General features: G+C 47.0%; 1 protein-coding gene across 2 annotated transcripts in view; it reads right to left on the bottom strand.

Moving 5' to 3' along the window:
* The window catches only part of WT1 (WT1 transcription factor), a 65,882-nt gene extending 55,697 nt beyond the window's left edge, over positions 1–10,185 (bottom strand). For both annotated transcript variants that reach the window (XM_089521278.1, XM_089521280.1), the window contains exon 1: positions 9,732–10,185. In XM_089521278.1, coding sequence (XP_089377404.1) covers positions 9,732–10,185 — 454 coding nt within the window. The remainder of the gene's footprint in view (positions 1–9,731) is intronic.
* Between the last annotated feature and the right edge of the window lie 4,732 nt (positions 10,186–14,917).

Genomic DNA, 14,917 nt, shown 5'->3' with positions numbered 1-14,917 from the left:
AACACTTGTTGTTATGAGATAACAATAGCGTTTGTATACCACTTTTAAGTGAACTAGCACTCCCTAAGATGTGTAAGCCAATTGTTGTTATTGTGGAACCAAACCCCAGTGCCTACTGTAGTAAAGTTTTAAGCTATGAAACCTGCATACTACTTCTTTGCCTTACTTTGGTAAAACTACTCTGAGAGTCCCAAGACAGAGAGAGAGAAAGAGAGGGAGGAATGTTGTTGTTGCTGTTGTGTGCCGTCAAGTCATTTCTTTAATCTCTCCACATAATTAAGAGCAAAAAAGACCCATCTGTTTAGGGCGACCCTAAGACGAGCCTGCCGTAGGGTTTCCTTGGCAAGACTTGTTCAGAGGAGGCTTGTCATGGGCATCCTCTGAGGCTGAGAGCATGCGACTTGCCCAAGGGCACCCAGCGCGTTTCAGAACCCTGTTCTCCAGAGTCAATAATCCATCACTCCAAGCACGCTTGAGTTATTATTACCTTGGGGGAGCATTGTTTAACCTTCCACTAGAATTAACTGAGAACGGGGCACGCATTCAGAAGGCGAACTTTCAGTTTTTGTTTGGCTTGAAAAGAAAGAGCAATCAAAATATCAAGGACAGGCACGCATCCTATAAACAGACCTGCGACAGGCTCCAGAGCCCCAGGGCCCTATGTATTTGCCCTGATAGAGAAGCTGAAACATGGCCCGAAAAGGGATGGTGGGCTACCATCGATGTACATTGGAATCCTGCCCCTTCCATAGAAGCAAACATACTTGCGTAAGTGTAGGACCTCCCTATTAAAACACACATACTCTACTAGGGATTTCCTAAACTTAATTCCTAGTAAGGGCATCTAATTCTTGCAGCTTTCCTGGATAATAAAACCCATTGACTGAAACTTATATAATTCACCCTTAGAAATGAATGTCGTTGAATTTAGTCATGCTCCAAATGGAGGATATTTTTAAATTCCTCCTGGTCAGAAGGCAGAAATGTAGGACATGTCCTGGGAAACGAGGACGTCTGGTCACCCTGAGCCTAGGAGGGCTTCTTAAGTCTGTAAGAGGGCAAGGGAGAGTTTCCCTTGTAGGAATTCCCTTCTTCAGGGCTCAACTCCCCAAATTTCTCGCATTACATCGTGCACACCTTCTATTTACTGCCTTTGGCCACTTTGCCTGTCCTTTTCCTTGGGATGCCTAAACCATTTCAAAAGGACATATTCAGAGGTAGCCATGTTGTCCATATAGCAAAGTGAAATAACATCCAAAATCCACAAGACTGTGATACCGTTAACCGGCCAACCAACTTTATTTTGGTTAGCCGATTAAAAGTATTTGCTGTTTACTAACTAAAAGGGTATTTTGGTTGGCCCATTAAAAGCATCCCTGATTTGTGGGTTTTGGATGCCAGTTGCCCTATTTTCTAAATGGTAGGACTCAAAGACATAGCTACGTTGGTCTGGAAAATCAGTATGCAAAAGGATCTTTCTCTACACCAAATGCATCTGAGGGAATGTAGGCTCAAGCGTAGGAAAGCTCAGGCTACCAACTTCTACCTTCAGTTCTCAAAGGTGCTGCAAGATCTTATTTCTCTGAATGGTTTAACTGAAAGTTTAAGTTACAGCCACGCTAGAAATTGTGAATAAAATGTCATTGCGGAGGCAGAATCCTTATTTGGGGGAGGCAATCCTCCCTTCTCCCCCTTGTCGGGGCCCTGCTGGGGGGCTGGGAAGGGCTTTTCTGCGGCGCTGTGACTCCACTGGGCACACAGGGTGTCCTCCTTTTCCAGGACAAGTCCTCCATTTCAACCTGGTGGCATTCTAAAACGTCCCTCCCTTTGGGGAAGGACTCAGAATCATGAATTTATAAATATATATAAGGAGTGCTTTGAGCTTTGATTTGGTCCTGCCCTCCCTCTTTTTTGGGAATGTGCTCCAAAATGCCCTCCTTTGCGGTGAGGACACACCTGGTGACCCTGGGCAGCGTTGTCAAGGCCGGTGTGCCCAAGCCTTGCCCTCCTCCTTCCACCCTGCAGCTGCTCCGGGCCGCCTTATCTCAGCCACAAAGCAAAGGCAACTTTTCTTTCTTTCTTTCTTTCTTTCTTTCTTTCTTTCTTTCTGCTTTCCCCCAAATATTGAGGCTTCCCACCCACCCCCGGACCTCCCCCTCTCATCCTCCCCCCCCCCAAAAAAAAAGAGGGCAGCTGAGTCTGGTTGACCTTCCCATTTGGACTGGGAGCCAGGCGGGGGTTTCGGTGCTGCCCTGGCCCAACGCTTCCCCCAGGAATGCGATAAGGGACTTCTGAGCCAGGCTCTTGATAGATAGCGGGGTCTCTTTAATTAGGACTTTTATCGGAGGCCGCCCTGATTAAAACGTGCTGAAAAGGAGGGCAATTGGGACATCTGGAGAAGAAGGCAGCCCTTCCGAAGGGATCCCACTGGGAGGAGGAGGAGGAGGAGGAGGAAGAGGAAGCCAGCTGCCAAAAAAGAAGGGAGGGGAGGAAAAGGCACCCAAAGGGGGCCAAGATTCAAAACAAGAGAGAACAGGGCTGGGGCTCTCTTTCTCTCCCCCCCCCCTCCTTCCTCCATCAAAGATTTGGCAAAAACACCAAGGTAACCTCTTTCCCACGGTGGGAAAACCCGTCTCAAACCTTAACTTCAACCTTGACTGATTCCAAGCGAAAGAACACTATATCCACTTCCCCCCACAAACAACTCTTGGCCAGCTGTCCTGGGTTCTTCCCAGCCGCCAAAACACACAACACACGCACGCACACATCCCCAGGAAAGGCAAAGCCAGGTTGGTCGCTTGTTTTTGGTGGAAGCTGGAGGAACTCCAAGGGTTTGAGGTTTTGGTGAAGAAGGATTTGGGGGGTAGCCTTACCTTTCCTAATTCACCGCTTCTGTGTATTGATCTTCTCCCTCCTTTGCCAAAATATAAAGAGCGGGATCCAAGTCCGAATCCACACGGGAGAAATAATCCGGTTTGACCCGGTGCCACAACAAACTGCCATTTCCGGAATTCCACAGCATTGAGCCATGGCAGCTAAAGTGGTATCAAATCGGATTATTCCTCCCGTGTGGATGCAGCCCCAATCTCTATCCAAGGTGTTCTGCTAGAGCTGTCACTCAAAAAGAGTGACAGGACCCCTCCCAGCGCTCCTATTCTCCGCTAGTTCTTCTGATTCCCCATCCTTTAAGTCAGGAGTGGGGCAGTGAGTTTAAAGTATAAAGTATAAATAAAAGGGGGTAAAGTAAGAGGCTGCTTTCTCCCCTCCATGCCAGAAAAAGTTACAGAACTTTGAATTTTGTAATATGAATTTTAGGCGGAGTCAGATCCTTTGGGTGCAAAGGCGCTTGCGTTGCCAACGAAAATGGATCCTTTCTCCACGAATGGCTGAAAGGAATAGATATATTCTTGCCTTCAGCGAGAAGGACAGCGGTGGGCCTCGGATTTAAAAGAGAGGGGTTACACACTGGGTCTCCGACAAGTGTTGTATTATGAAAGGATCTGCGAATCCCGTAATTTCCTCAAGAGGAAATTTTTGAGTTTCTGCCTTTAAACAGAACTAAACAGTTTTGTTTTTTAAAGCATTGACATGTTTTCCAAGCAAGCATAGATTTAGGATAAAGTAATTTACCTAGCACTGTTTTCATTTTAGTTGTTAAATATACATTTTTGTCCTTAGAACTGTTTCTTCTTTTTTTTTCCCATGTGCAACCCCTTTAATGTTTTCTTCAACGGCCAGAAATAATCAAGGAATAAGGTCAGACTTCTGTGGGGTGTTTGATCACACAAAAGGAAATGGGTGGGAAATGGGTGAATTTGAAATCATGTTATGATGTTTTCTGGGAAAGATTTATTCCGAAGAGTGGGGCTTGCTGATGGCAAGGTCACCCAAAAAGTTCCCGTGGCTGAACAGGATTTGAACCCTAATCTCCTTGGTCGGCTCTTGGAACAGAACAGAAATACAATTTTTATTGAAAGGAAGTCAGTTTCTCAAAAAATTATGTTTCAGTCTGCCTAAAGAGAGGTTTTCAGTCAGATGTAATCTGCTGTCTGTAGTGACAGTGAAATTTTGACTTTTCAAAACCAGCTAAAGGTTGACCACTGGCATTTAAAAGAAGAAGACACTCTGGTTTTGTTCTGACACTTTTGCCAAACTCCTCGTTCTGCCCAGTCTTCCACACATACCTAAACAGACAAACACTCCCTCCATAAAATCGCTAAAGGTATTGTCAGACCCAATAGCAAACCAATGTTCATCAATAATTGCTATATAATATAAAAGGGGTTCTTAAAAGGAGGGGCAGTGGGACAACTATTTAGGAAAGGTTTCTTGGATTAACAAAAACGGATTGCCTTCCCAACCTAACCATTTAGGCAATATAAGACAGGTCAGATCTTCAGCCCTATAGGGCAGGTAGCTTATTTATAGGGAGCGGGAACTGTTTTAAGGCTTTGATGGCCGGCATCCATAGTTTTTTTGTGAGTTTTTCGGGCTCTGTGGCCTTGCTCTAGAAGAGTTTATTCAGCATCTGCTGGCGAAACGTCAGGAATAAATTCTTCCAGAACATGGCCACAGAGCCCGAAAAACCCACAAAAAACTAAAGAAGGCGAATGTTTGTTTCCTGTCCATCAACACTAAAATATCTTTAAATATGAAGATTCTTACAAACAGAGTGTGTAGGTAGAAGTGTCCTCTATGTGTTGAGTATAGCTTATTCCCAAGTAAATTGAAACAGGCATCTTTCATTATTCCTGGGAGGTCTCTATTATTATTATTATTATTATTATTATTATTATTAGAGCTGATCATTTAGTACACTTCTGATTAACCAATTCCTGTAAAGTCTCAACTATAAAGGAGTGGTGGTTTTCCAATTCAGGACAACCCACCCATCCCATCCCAGTTTAGTCTTTCTGGGGCAGGAATCCCCTCTCTCTCCTCTTAAAACGTATAGCTATAAACAGGTCAAGACAAGTATAATAATAGACCATGTAAAGTTGCCCTAAGTTGACAGGCGACTTGAAGGCACAACAAACAAACAAGGCAAGTTCGTTTCTTTAACCCCACCGAGGAGATAGCTTTTTAAAAGTATAGGATTAAATTAAAGGGTGAGAATAGTTTTCTGCATTCATTTGGGTTTTTTAAAACTTTTTTTAAACTGAAAAACCCACCTCCTCCTCTCAAATATGAAATAAATGCGGTGGGAGAATTAATCCAATGAAATGAATTTTTCTGTTCAAATAATGTACCCTCGCTGTCGATTTGACTAGTCCAGCCACTGCATCTTTTCTAAGATCTGTTAGCATGGATCAGAAAGTTAGTGAATCAGTCAGGAAGGGTTCCTTCTCTTATTTTCCTCAGGGATGAACTGCAACAAGGTCAAGGGAAAAGTAAACACAAGTAATTATGGTATTCACAACGAATTACCTCCCGCAATCCTCAGCTAAATATATTATTCTTTCATTCCATGTATCTGCGGAGGAAAAGCGAGTTCCACAATAAACCAACTAGAGAATAAGCAAGCCAGAACTTCTCCCACAAAGCCTTTACTAAAATGAACTGGAACCTCGTTTTTCAGTGGCTCTAATAATTTTGTTATTTCTCAGAAAGTTTATAGACTTTTTGAAAAGTTAATTCCATAGGAGAAACTCCTTTCTCGTTCGCATAGAGAAAATCAGATTAAAACGAGAGAAACGGGTCACTTCAGTAAAAGGAACTTTTGCTGAAAGGTCCTTCCAGTTCGTGGTCACCTCTCTTCCGACTCCCGGTGAAAACAAGTAACATCGAAGACCTTTGGGTCTATATTTTTAAGATAAATAAATCTGCGGGACTTTAACAGTGTTCAGTGGGTTTACTCACTAGTAAAATGTGTAAAATGACAGGTTAAATCCCACCGATTTCAACGGGATTTAAAACACTACACAAATAAATTCTGGATCGGAGCTCTAATTGACGGTTCTCCTCCAAAGAACTGTACTTTTTAAAGCAAGGGTTTTGGCATAACCCTCTGCAATGATCGTAGGATTTACTGAGCTCTGTAAATATCTCCCTGTGGATCCGGTTATTAATAGAGAACACTCCAATACTAGCTGTGTGGGTTTTGTGTTTGTGTTTAACATCTACTCCAGAAGGAAAACTATTAATTTCTCCTTCCACTTTCAGCCACCAATATCTCCTCTGGTTCAGAAAACCTGCCAGCATCACTTACCAACAGTTTTTGGAGTCAGAATCCGCAGAAGTCAGTACCTAAATTCCTGTGGACCAATGTCATTTCCGCGGTTTCGTTTTCATAACATCAACCAAATATTTTTAGAGGGTCATCAAGAGTTCCCTTACTATCTTGCCACAATTTTTTTTCAAGGGAAAAAAAAGCACTACTACAACCTGTTTGCTTCAAGGAGGCGTTGACAACGTGAATTTACTCCTAAGGTAAATACAGTAGTCCCAAATACAGAAGACCCAAATACTAGTCCCAAATACAGTAGGCCCATTGAATCAATGGCTTACTTAAGTGTTGACATAACACTTTGAATCCATTCAGCGGGTCTACACTAATCGGGACTTAACAACTAGTTTTTGCCACCTACTAAAAATAAGTAAACACTGCCTGATACAAGAAAGACGGGTGTACTTAAAGGCGACAAAATGAGGGCATCATATCCCCCATAAGTATTTTGACCCCCTAAATGAAAGTTTCCTTCAACCCCTCCCCAAATTTTTAGCGTTGCAGTAATGCAAAACCTCGGCTGAACATTTGGAAATATTGGTAGAATTCAAAGATGTTAGTCTGTAGACTCAGTATGTAGAGAAATCTTGTAGCACCTTTGAGACTAACTAATATTTACTAACAGTTAACTAACAGTCACTAAAGTTAATACTTTCAGTTCATAACTAACTAACTTCAGTTAGTCTCAAAGGTGCTACAAGCTCTCTCTACATTTAGAAACACTGTTTAGGCATCCAAAGGAGCAAAGTTACCAAGGGAACCAAACACAGCAAATGTAAGACCTCTCTAGGTGTTTCCCTCTAGTCGGGAAAGTGGGGAGTGAGGGGGAAATAATTTGGGGGCAGAGTTCTTACTAGGAGGAGTAATACCCTCAATTTGCCACATCCCCAACCCACCCCGTAGTTACATTTCTACTGATAGCCCTAAGGGTTATTAAAAGTAATTTCCACACCCACTAAAGATGTCACCAGACAGTTACTCAAAGCACTTTCCTACACCTCTTGACTCACTAGTAAGACCCAGTCCTACGCATTCCCACCCACCTCCACTGACAAACCTATCGGAAGATGTTTTTGCATGGGAACTCATAGGTGTATAGAACAGGAAGACGAAGACGGTACTTCCGACATACATAATAACTACCTTCCGAACCAGAATTGTTGAAAGAAAAAACTCGGACATGTAATGAAACGCGCATTCTGAAATTTTCATTGAATTCCTCTCGCTGGAACAAGAAACCTCACAATCTAGTGTGAAAAGATGAACAAGGACAGGCTTGTGCTTTGGGACTGAAAGGCAAACATGCAGAACCATTTTTAAAGAAAAATTAAAGGAGGGTTACCAAAATCATCAGCGTTATCTCCTAACCCTGAAACCACTGCTAAATGCTAAATAGCCCGGTGGTTGCAGTAAATTTGGATTTCATCCTGTGGATTAAATTGCGAAGCCACACAATTTGGATTTGGCCGAATATAAAATGCAAAACTATAATTCACAATCCAGTTACCAACCTGCATTGATTTTCTGTCCCATCCTAAACATACCCTTCCTCAAGCACATCCTTAGAAATGCAATTCCCTAGGTAGCCACTCAGAAACGGGTCCCATTCTGTTCAGTGGAGCCTACTCACAGGTAAGTAAGTATGGGACTGAAGTATTACTGAATAGTTTCCAAGTCGTGGGAGGTGCACACGCTGCACCCGCTTTATCCAGAGCCCAGCCCCAAAACATTCACTCCTAACCTATTTGGTCCCTAATTGCAAAGGGATCTTGCAGCACCTTTGAGACTCATTGACAGAAAGAAATCGGTAGCATGAGCTTCCCTAAGACTTGAGCCTACTTACTCAGATACCTGGGGTCCCTATTCATTCCATTGTAACTTAACAGAGTAATTTTACTATTCATTGTAGCGATCCCTGTGCCCATAGCATTCAGTACTAACTCCTGCTTAATGTCTCATGGACATTACCATGTTTAGGATGTTGACGCCTTCAAGGATGGCCGCAGCCCAAGCTTTGGGGGGAACTTTTCTCGTAAAGATGCCCAGGCTCCTGCTCCAAAGACGTGGGCAAGAGGGTTGCTTTCATGCCAAGCAAAGAAAGCGGGATTTGTTTTGCTCCATTGAAGATCTCATCCAAAGGGATTTGTTTTACTCCAGTCCTTTCTGTCCATTGATCTCAATGGAAGCGGGGGATGGAGAGTTGGAAAGGCTGGGTCCCGCCCGCCACTATGGCTGCATCCGCACTGCAGAAATAATCGGTTTGACACCACTTTGATTGCCACAGCTCAATGCTATGGAATCCGGGGAGTTTGTTGTAGCACCAGAGCTCTCTCACTGAGATGGCTAAATATCTCACAAAATACAACCCCCAGAATTCCATAGCAGTTAAAGTGGTGTCAAACCGGATTATTTCTGCACTGCGGATGCAGCCTATGCCAGGTGCCCAGAGATCGCCCCTGAAAGAGATCCCCACACCCACTTTCCCAAACCCATGCCCCCCGAAATTAGGACATTGTCCCCCGTCAACAAGAATTCTGCCCCGTGAAGTTTTCCTTTAGTCCCTAAATTTCTAAAGGTAAGAGCCCGGTCACACCTAAAACGCTTCCGAGGTTTGCTGTGTTCACATTCCTTGGGTCACTTGGCTTGCTCCTTTTCTTTGGGCGCCTAAGCTGTATTTCTAAATGCTCTCTTGGAGTGTTAAGTGTTCAAGGGACTGCGAGGCTATCCATTGGGAGAGTGGAGGAAAATGTCACCTGCGGAGGGGATTTCGCCCTGGGCCTGAGGCTCCCCCTCCCTCCCTCCCTCCCTCCCTCTCCCGGGATCCGGTCTGCCATCGGACAGAAGGTGCTTCTTTCCATCGGCGGAAGGTAATGGGGAGGCAGGCAGGCAGGCGCAAAGATTTAGGGCTAAATCTCGTTACTAGTCCGCAATGGTCTGAGTGTTGGACTACGACTCTGGAGACCGGCGTTCGAGTCCCAGTTCGGCCATGGAAACCCACTGGTGCCCTCGTCGCACTCTCTCAGCCGCAGAGGAAGGCAATGGCCAACCCCCTCTGGAACCCATCTTGCCCAGAAAATCCCATCACAGGGCCGCCCTTAGGGGCGCCATAAGTCGCAAACGGATTGAGAGCAACAACGATAGCCCAAGTCCCAGTTGGAGAATGAAGGGGACTTGATGATAGAGCAAAGCCCAAGTGGCCCAGTTGTTCTATGGGTCCACTTAAATTGATTCTATGGGCTGGTCTACTCATATATTGATTCTATGGGTCCACTCACGCTGGTTCTAGGGGTCCTCCTATCGGTTCTATGGATCCACTAAAATCTTGGTTCTATGGGTCCACTTATATTGGTCTATGAGTCGACTCCTCTTGGTTCTATAGGTCCACTCATCTATTGATTCTATGGGTCCACTCATTGGTTCTATGGGTCTCCTCCTGCTGGACCGGCTGGTTCTGTGGGTGCCTATCATTCCGGGGCGGAGGGGCAGTGTCCCCGTGGGGGCTTACCTTGGTTGCGGAGGGCTTGCTGTCCTTCCAGGCAGCTGGGCAGGTACGCTCCGGCGGGGAAGAGCCTGCCTTGCCCGGGGGGCGCCTGCCCGGGTCCCGGGGGCGGGGGCGGCGGGGGCGGAGGCGGGGGCGGCGGGGCGGCGAAGGGCCCGTAGCGGCAGGCCCCGGCGGTGCCGGTGAACTGTCCGGAGAAGTGGACGGTGAAGGCGCTGAGGCACTGCTCCTCGGGGGAGGGCTCGCTGGCGCTCCAGCTGGGCTCCTGCTTGATGAAGGCCGAGGCCGGAGGGCCAGGAGGAGGAGGAGGAGGAGGAGGGGGCCCCAGGGACCCGTAGGAGGCGCCCGGCGGGGGAGGGAAGTCCAGCATGGGAGCCCACTGGCCCGCCATCGGGCAGCCCCCGTTCCCCGGCGGCGGGAGGAGGGCGTTGAGCTCGCGCCCGTCGGAAGAGGAGCCCATCTGCTGCTCGCCGGCGGCGGCGGCGGCTTTCCTCCTGGCCGGGAAGAGCCACTCGCTGCCGGCGGGGGGGCCCTTGGGCCAGGCGCTGCTGGGGCCCCAGGCGGAGCTGAGCGCCTTCGGGGAGGCTGGCTCCGGGAGGGGGAGGCCGGCGCCCGGCTCCAGCCCCGCCAGCGCCAGGTGGCTCTCCAGGGTGGCCCTCGGAAGGACCGAGCGGAGCAAGAGGGCGGCAGGGAAGAGCGAAGGAGGGCAGAGGGAGCAGCGAAGCCGGGAGGGAAGCAAGGAGGGAAGGAGCCAGGCTGGACCGAGGGGCCGAGAGATGCCGACGCCTCCGACGCCTCCGACGCCGCCTCCGATGCCTGGGCTTTGCCCTCTCCAGCCCCGAAAGCGCCGCGGCTCATGGAGGGGGCTGGCCCCCGAGGAAGGGGAGGAGCCAACGCCCCCAAGGAGGCCACGCCCACCCCACCCCCCACCCCCCACGGACCCCCCCCTCCCCACGGAAGAGGCGGCAAGGGACCCCCGCCCCACGGTCTCTCCGCTCCCCTCCTCCTCCTCCTCCTCCTCCTCCTCCTCCAGGCCTTACTTTGCCACCTTTCTCTCCAGGAGGAATTCCCAAGAGGCTTTCTGTTCTCAGCAGGCTCTGGCTAAGAAACATCTGTCTCTCTGTGTGTGTGTGTGTAGTTAGATGGCTGTTGTGAGCTTTCTTTTCTTTTTTTGTTCGTGTCCTCCCTTTTTCTTGGATGTCCTCCTTTTCTGTCCTCCTTTTCCAGGACGGGTCCCCCAAAACCCTCAAAAAACTAGGTAGGAAATGTTTGGAGCTTTTATGTCCTACATTTTTCCTGCCACGTCCTACACTCAGGGCGACCAGAGGTCTTCCTTTTCCAGGATAGCTCCGCTCCGTTCTGGGCCCACAACAAACTCCAACTCCCAGAATTCCATAGCCCTGAGCCAGAAAGAGTTAAAGTGGTGCCAACCGTGTTATTTCTCTAGTGTGGATGCAGCTCGGCCATGGAAACCCACTGGGGGACCGTGAGCGAGTCACACTCTCTCAGCCTCTTCAAGGGAAGGCCAGGGCAAACCTCCTCTGAAGAAATCTTGCCAAGAAGAAACCTGTGATAGAGTCGTCCTAAGTCGGAAACGACTTGAAAGCCCACAGCAACGAAAGTCGCATTCCCAGCCCCTGCTTCCGAGGCTCCTGAGGCAAATTATGGCCCGGCTGGTAGCACAGGGAAGGGAGGCATTTATTATTTATACTGTTTGTTTGTTTGTTTGTTTCATTTTTTTAATGCCGCCTTTCTCCCCAAAAGGGACCCAAGGCGGCCCAGAAGATAAAAACATTTTAAACCCAATTAAGCGCAACCTTCCACTCGATTCCCTTCGCCTCTTTCCTCAAAGGGGTTAAGGGGGCCACCTCCCTTGCACTGGCGCCTCTTAGCGAACTACGCTTTTTCTCAAAGGTCCATGGAGTCTGGTCCGGAGTCAGGACTAGTCTTGGGCAAACCAACCTTACCAGCCAGTTTGAAGAACTGCAATAAGCACTTTCTCCATTCCGAAGCTCTATGTGAAAGAGAAGCCATACATGAAAGAGGACCCAGTACCTCTAAGAACATTAGAAGAGCTTTGCTTGATCAGATCAAAGGCCCCAAAAGTGCAGCATCCAGGTGCCATAAAGATTAACAGGTTGCCTCTCCAGCATTTAGTTTCTAATACTGAACGTAGGATATTTGTTGTAATGTCGCTGCAACACAACTCCTACGTATGGTCTCCCCATCATAGGGCTCTCTGGGCATGTTTTATCCAAAGGAAACTGGTCTAAAGTGGGTTTCCATGGCCCATCTGGGACTGGAAACCTGGTTTCCCTGGATGAATGCTAGTCCAGTAGTCCAGTCGTCAAAGCACCACTCTAGCACACTGGCTCCAGAGGGCATGGCCATCCGGTTTAGCAGCCACGGATAGCCCTTACTTCCATATGTTGCCTAGCCTAGGCTGCATCTGTACACAGAAATAATTCAGTTCGACTCCGCTTTAACTACCATGGGTCAATGCTACATAATCCCGGAATTTGTAGTTTGTTGCGGCACCAGGGTTCTCTGACAAAAAAGGCTAAATATCTCACAAAACTGCAAGATCCAGAAATTCATAGCATTGAGACACGGCAGTTAAAGCGACGACAAACTGCATTGTTTCTGCAGTGCAGATGCAGCCCGCCTTTTAAAGTAAAGTAACAGAGGATTTGATGTCATTCATGATCCTAGTGGAAGCTTCCATCCCTGCTCCCAAATGACAGCGAAGTTTCGCCACTGGACAGCTCTGCTGAACAAAAGGAAAACGAACTAATCCCTCCAACACATCTGCCCTCCTTTCTTTCCAGACCTTCTTTCCCAGTTGTCCTCTCCTCCCCTCCGGCCCCCTCTTGGGTTCTCCCCTTGACAGCATCCAGCAGCAGGCAGGATCCAGGCGCCTTCCCTCCGGAGAAGCATCACTGTTTTGGCCCGGAATTGCTCGGAAATGGCATTTGAAGTAATGGGTCTGGATTTAGCCCATGAGCTAAACCTTAATCCCTTCTACCCAAGAAGGGATTAAAATCCCCTTGAAACAGGTCTCTTCAGAACATCTAGTCTTAAGAAACCCTTGTGTGGGGAATGGAGGGAAAGAATTAGCCCCCCGCCCGCCCAAGACCCCCTGGTTGCTTGAAATGAAAGACAGCCCCCAGCTCTCACTTCCCTCCTCCTGCTGCTGGTCGCCTCTTTAGTGGGTTTCGAGGAGGCACAGCTCCGCTCTGGGCCCACAACAAACTCCAACTCCCAGAATTCCATAGCCTTGAGCCAGGGCACTTAAAGCCGTGCCAAACCGGGTTATTTCTCCAGTGTGGATGCAGCCCCAAGAAAACCTCTGGGCTGAGTCTTTCTTTTCAAAATGCTAATGCCAGACCTCTTCATTTAAAAAAAAAAAGAAGTGCAGTACCATAGTTACTTTGGAAGTGTCTTCCTTGCGGGCAAATGGATCTTGTGAATGCCAGCTAGGAAGCCAGGTTGGCAGTTACACACACACACACACACACACACACACACTTGTGTTGTTGAACTCAGTGTGTCCTCCTTGTGCCTATGGCAAACCTCAAGATGGCAGCCTGAGCTGTTCTTGACATCTGGACGTCTGAAGGCAGCTCCTAATAGATGAAATTTAATGCAACAAACTTGCTGGTGTATATTACAGGGAGAGGAAGCGAAACGTTGCAAATCACTCCTCTGTTGTCACTTACGATTTTTCAGCAAGTATTAAAGACCCTAGTTAACATGGCCCTCTCTAGGGGACCGGGTTACTTGGTACATCCAAAGGGCAACATCTACAATTTCAGCCCGACCTTATCACCAAAACAGTAATCACAATTCAAGTAGCAATGTGAAAGAAAGAAAGAAAGAAAGAAAGAAAGAAAGAGGACACCATTGACGGAATCCTTGTTGATGTGTATCTCTTTGCATTCTCAGCCATGGATTACAGTGTTCAGCGAGTTTGTTGTCTCCTGGCTCATCTACTACAAGAGGATATTTTGAAAGAAAATGTATTTTGCACCGAGGAAAGAGGAGTTTTAGTGATTCCAGCACAGTTTGAACTGGACTTTGAATTAAGCTGGTGGAATTATAGAGCACTGTTTTCTAACTTGAAGTTAATGTTGTTGTGTGCCTTCAAACCGTTTCCGATCATAAGGTGAATCTATCACGGGGTTTTCCTGGCATGTTTCGTTAGAGGGGTTTGCCACTGCCATCCTCTGAGGTTGAGAGTGTGTGACTAAACCAAGGTTACTTAGTGGTTTTCCATGGCCAAGCCAGTATTCAAACCCTGGTCTCCAAAATCCTAGTCAGACACTCAAACCAATACGCCAAGCTGGCTCACATTAATTAATTTGAAATCCATCATTTGAAATTAATGACAAAATAATAAATCACAGTTGTCCAAAGTGTTTAGGGAAGGAACCAAGAGCATTAACCCCCGCCATAAGAATTCTGAACCCTCAGACGAAATTTCCCTTCAGATCCCACATTTCCAACATTGCAGAGAGTGAGAGATTGGAAAACATTCACACCTACAGCTCTTATATTTGCTGTGTTTGCATTCCCTTGACCGCTTTGCTTGCCCCTTTTTCTTGAGTGCCCAAACTGTATTTCTAAATGCCATGATAGACATTTTGGGATCAAAGGAAAATGTCATGGGGGAAGGAGAATTTTTATTTGGGGGTGTGTGATACCCTCATTCTGCCCCTCCCCTGTAACTACACCTTTAGCACATGGTGCAAAACCCTGTAACTACCTCTAGCAGATGCTGCATCATTCTCCTGATGCTCCCACACAAATGCCAGATGTGCATTTAACTTCTGGCAGGTGAATTCTGGATTGTTCTTGTTTTAGTCGTTTCTGGATTTTTTGGTTTTTAACGTGGGTCCCACTAACAAATAAGTCCCCCTGACCCATATTATGAGTGGAGTCAAATACTCACTTTCCCTCTAAATTGTGAGGTCGAGTAAACCCATCTTATTGCTGTGAACTCGGAGTAAAGAAGAAAACTCAAAAGAGCAGAAGACGCTGCTCCAAAAATTCGGGTCATTCTGAACATTATTTATTTAGTAATTTATTTATTATTCATTTTATTGATAATGTTTCCAGTCTGTTCGGATCAAGGGGAAACTCCTCCGACGCATGGGCATTGCAGTCTTCCTCCCAGCGCCAAACCATTCCCT

Source organism: Sceloporus occidentalis, unplaced genomic scaffold (assembly GCF_023333645.1).
Source record: "Sceloporus occidentalis isolate IW3139 unplaced genomic scaffold, rSceOcc1.0.p SCAF_4, whole genome shotgun sequence".
Lineage (NCBI taxonomy): Eukaryota > Metazoa > Chordata > Lepidosauria > Squamata > Phrynosomatidae > Sceloporus > Sceloporus occidentalis.
Note: the sequence above shows the minus strand (reverse complement) of the source record. Positions and strands in the feature narration are given on the sequence as shown.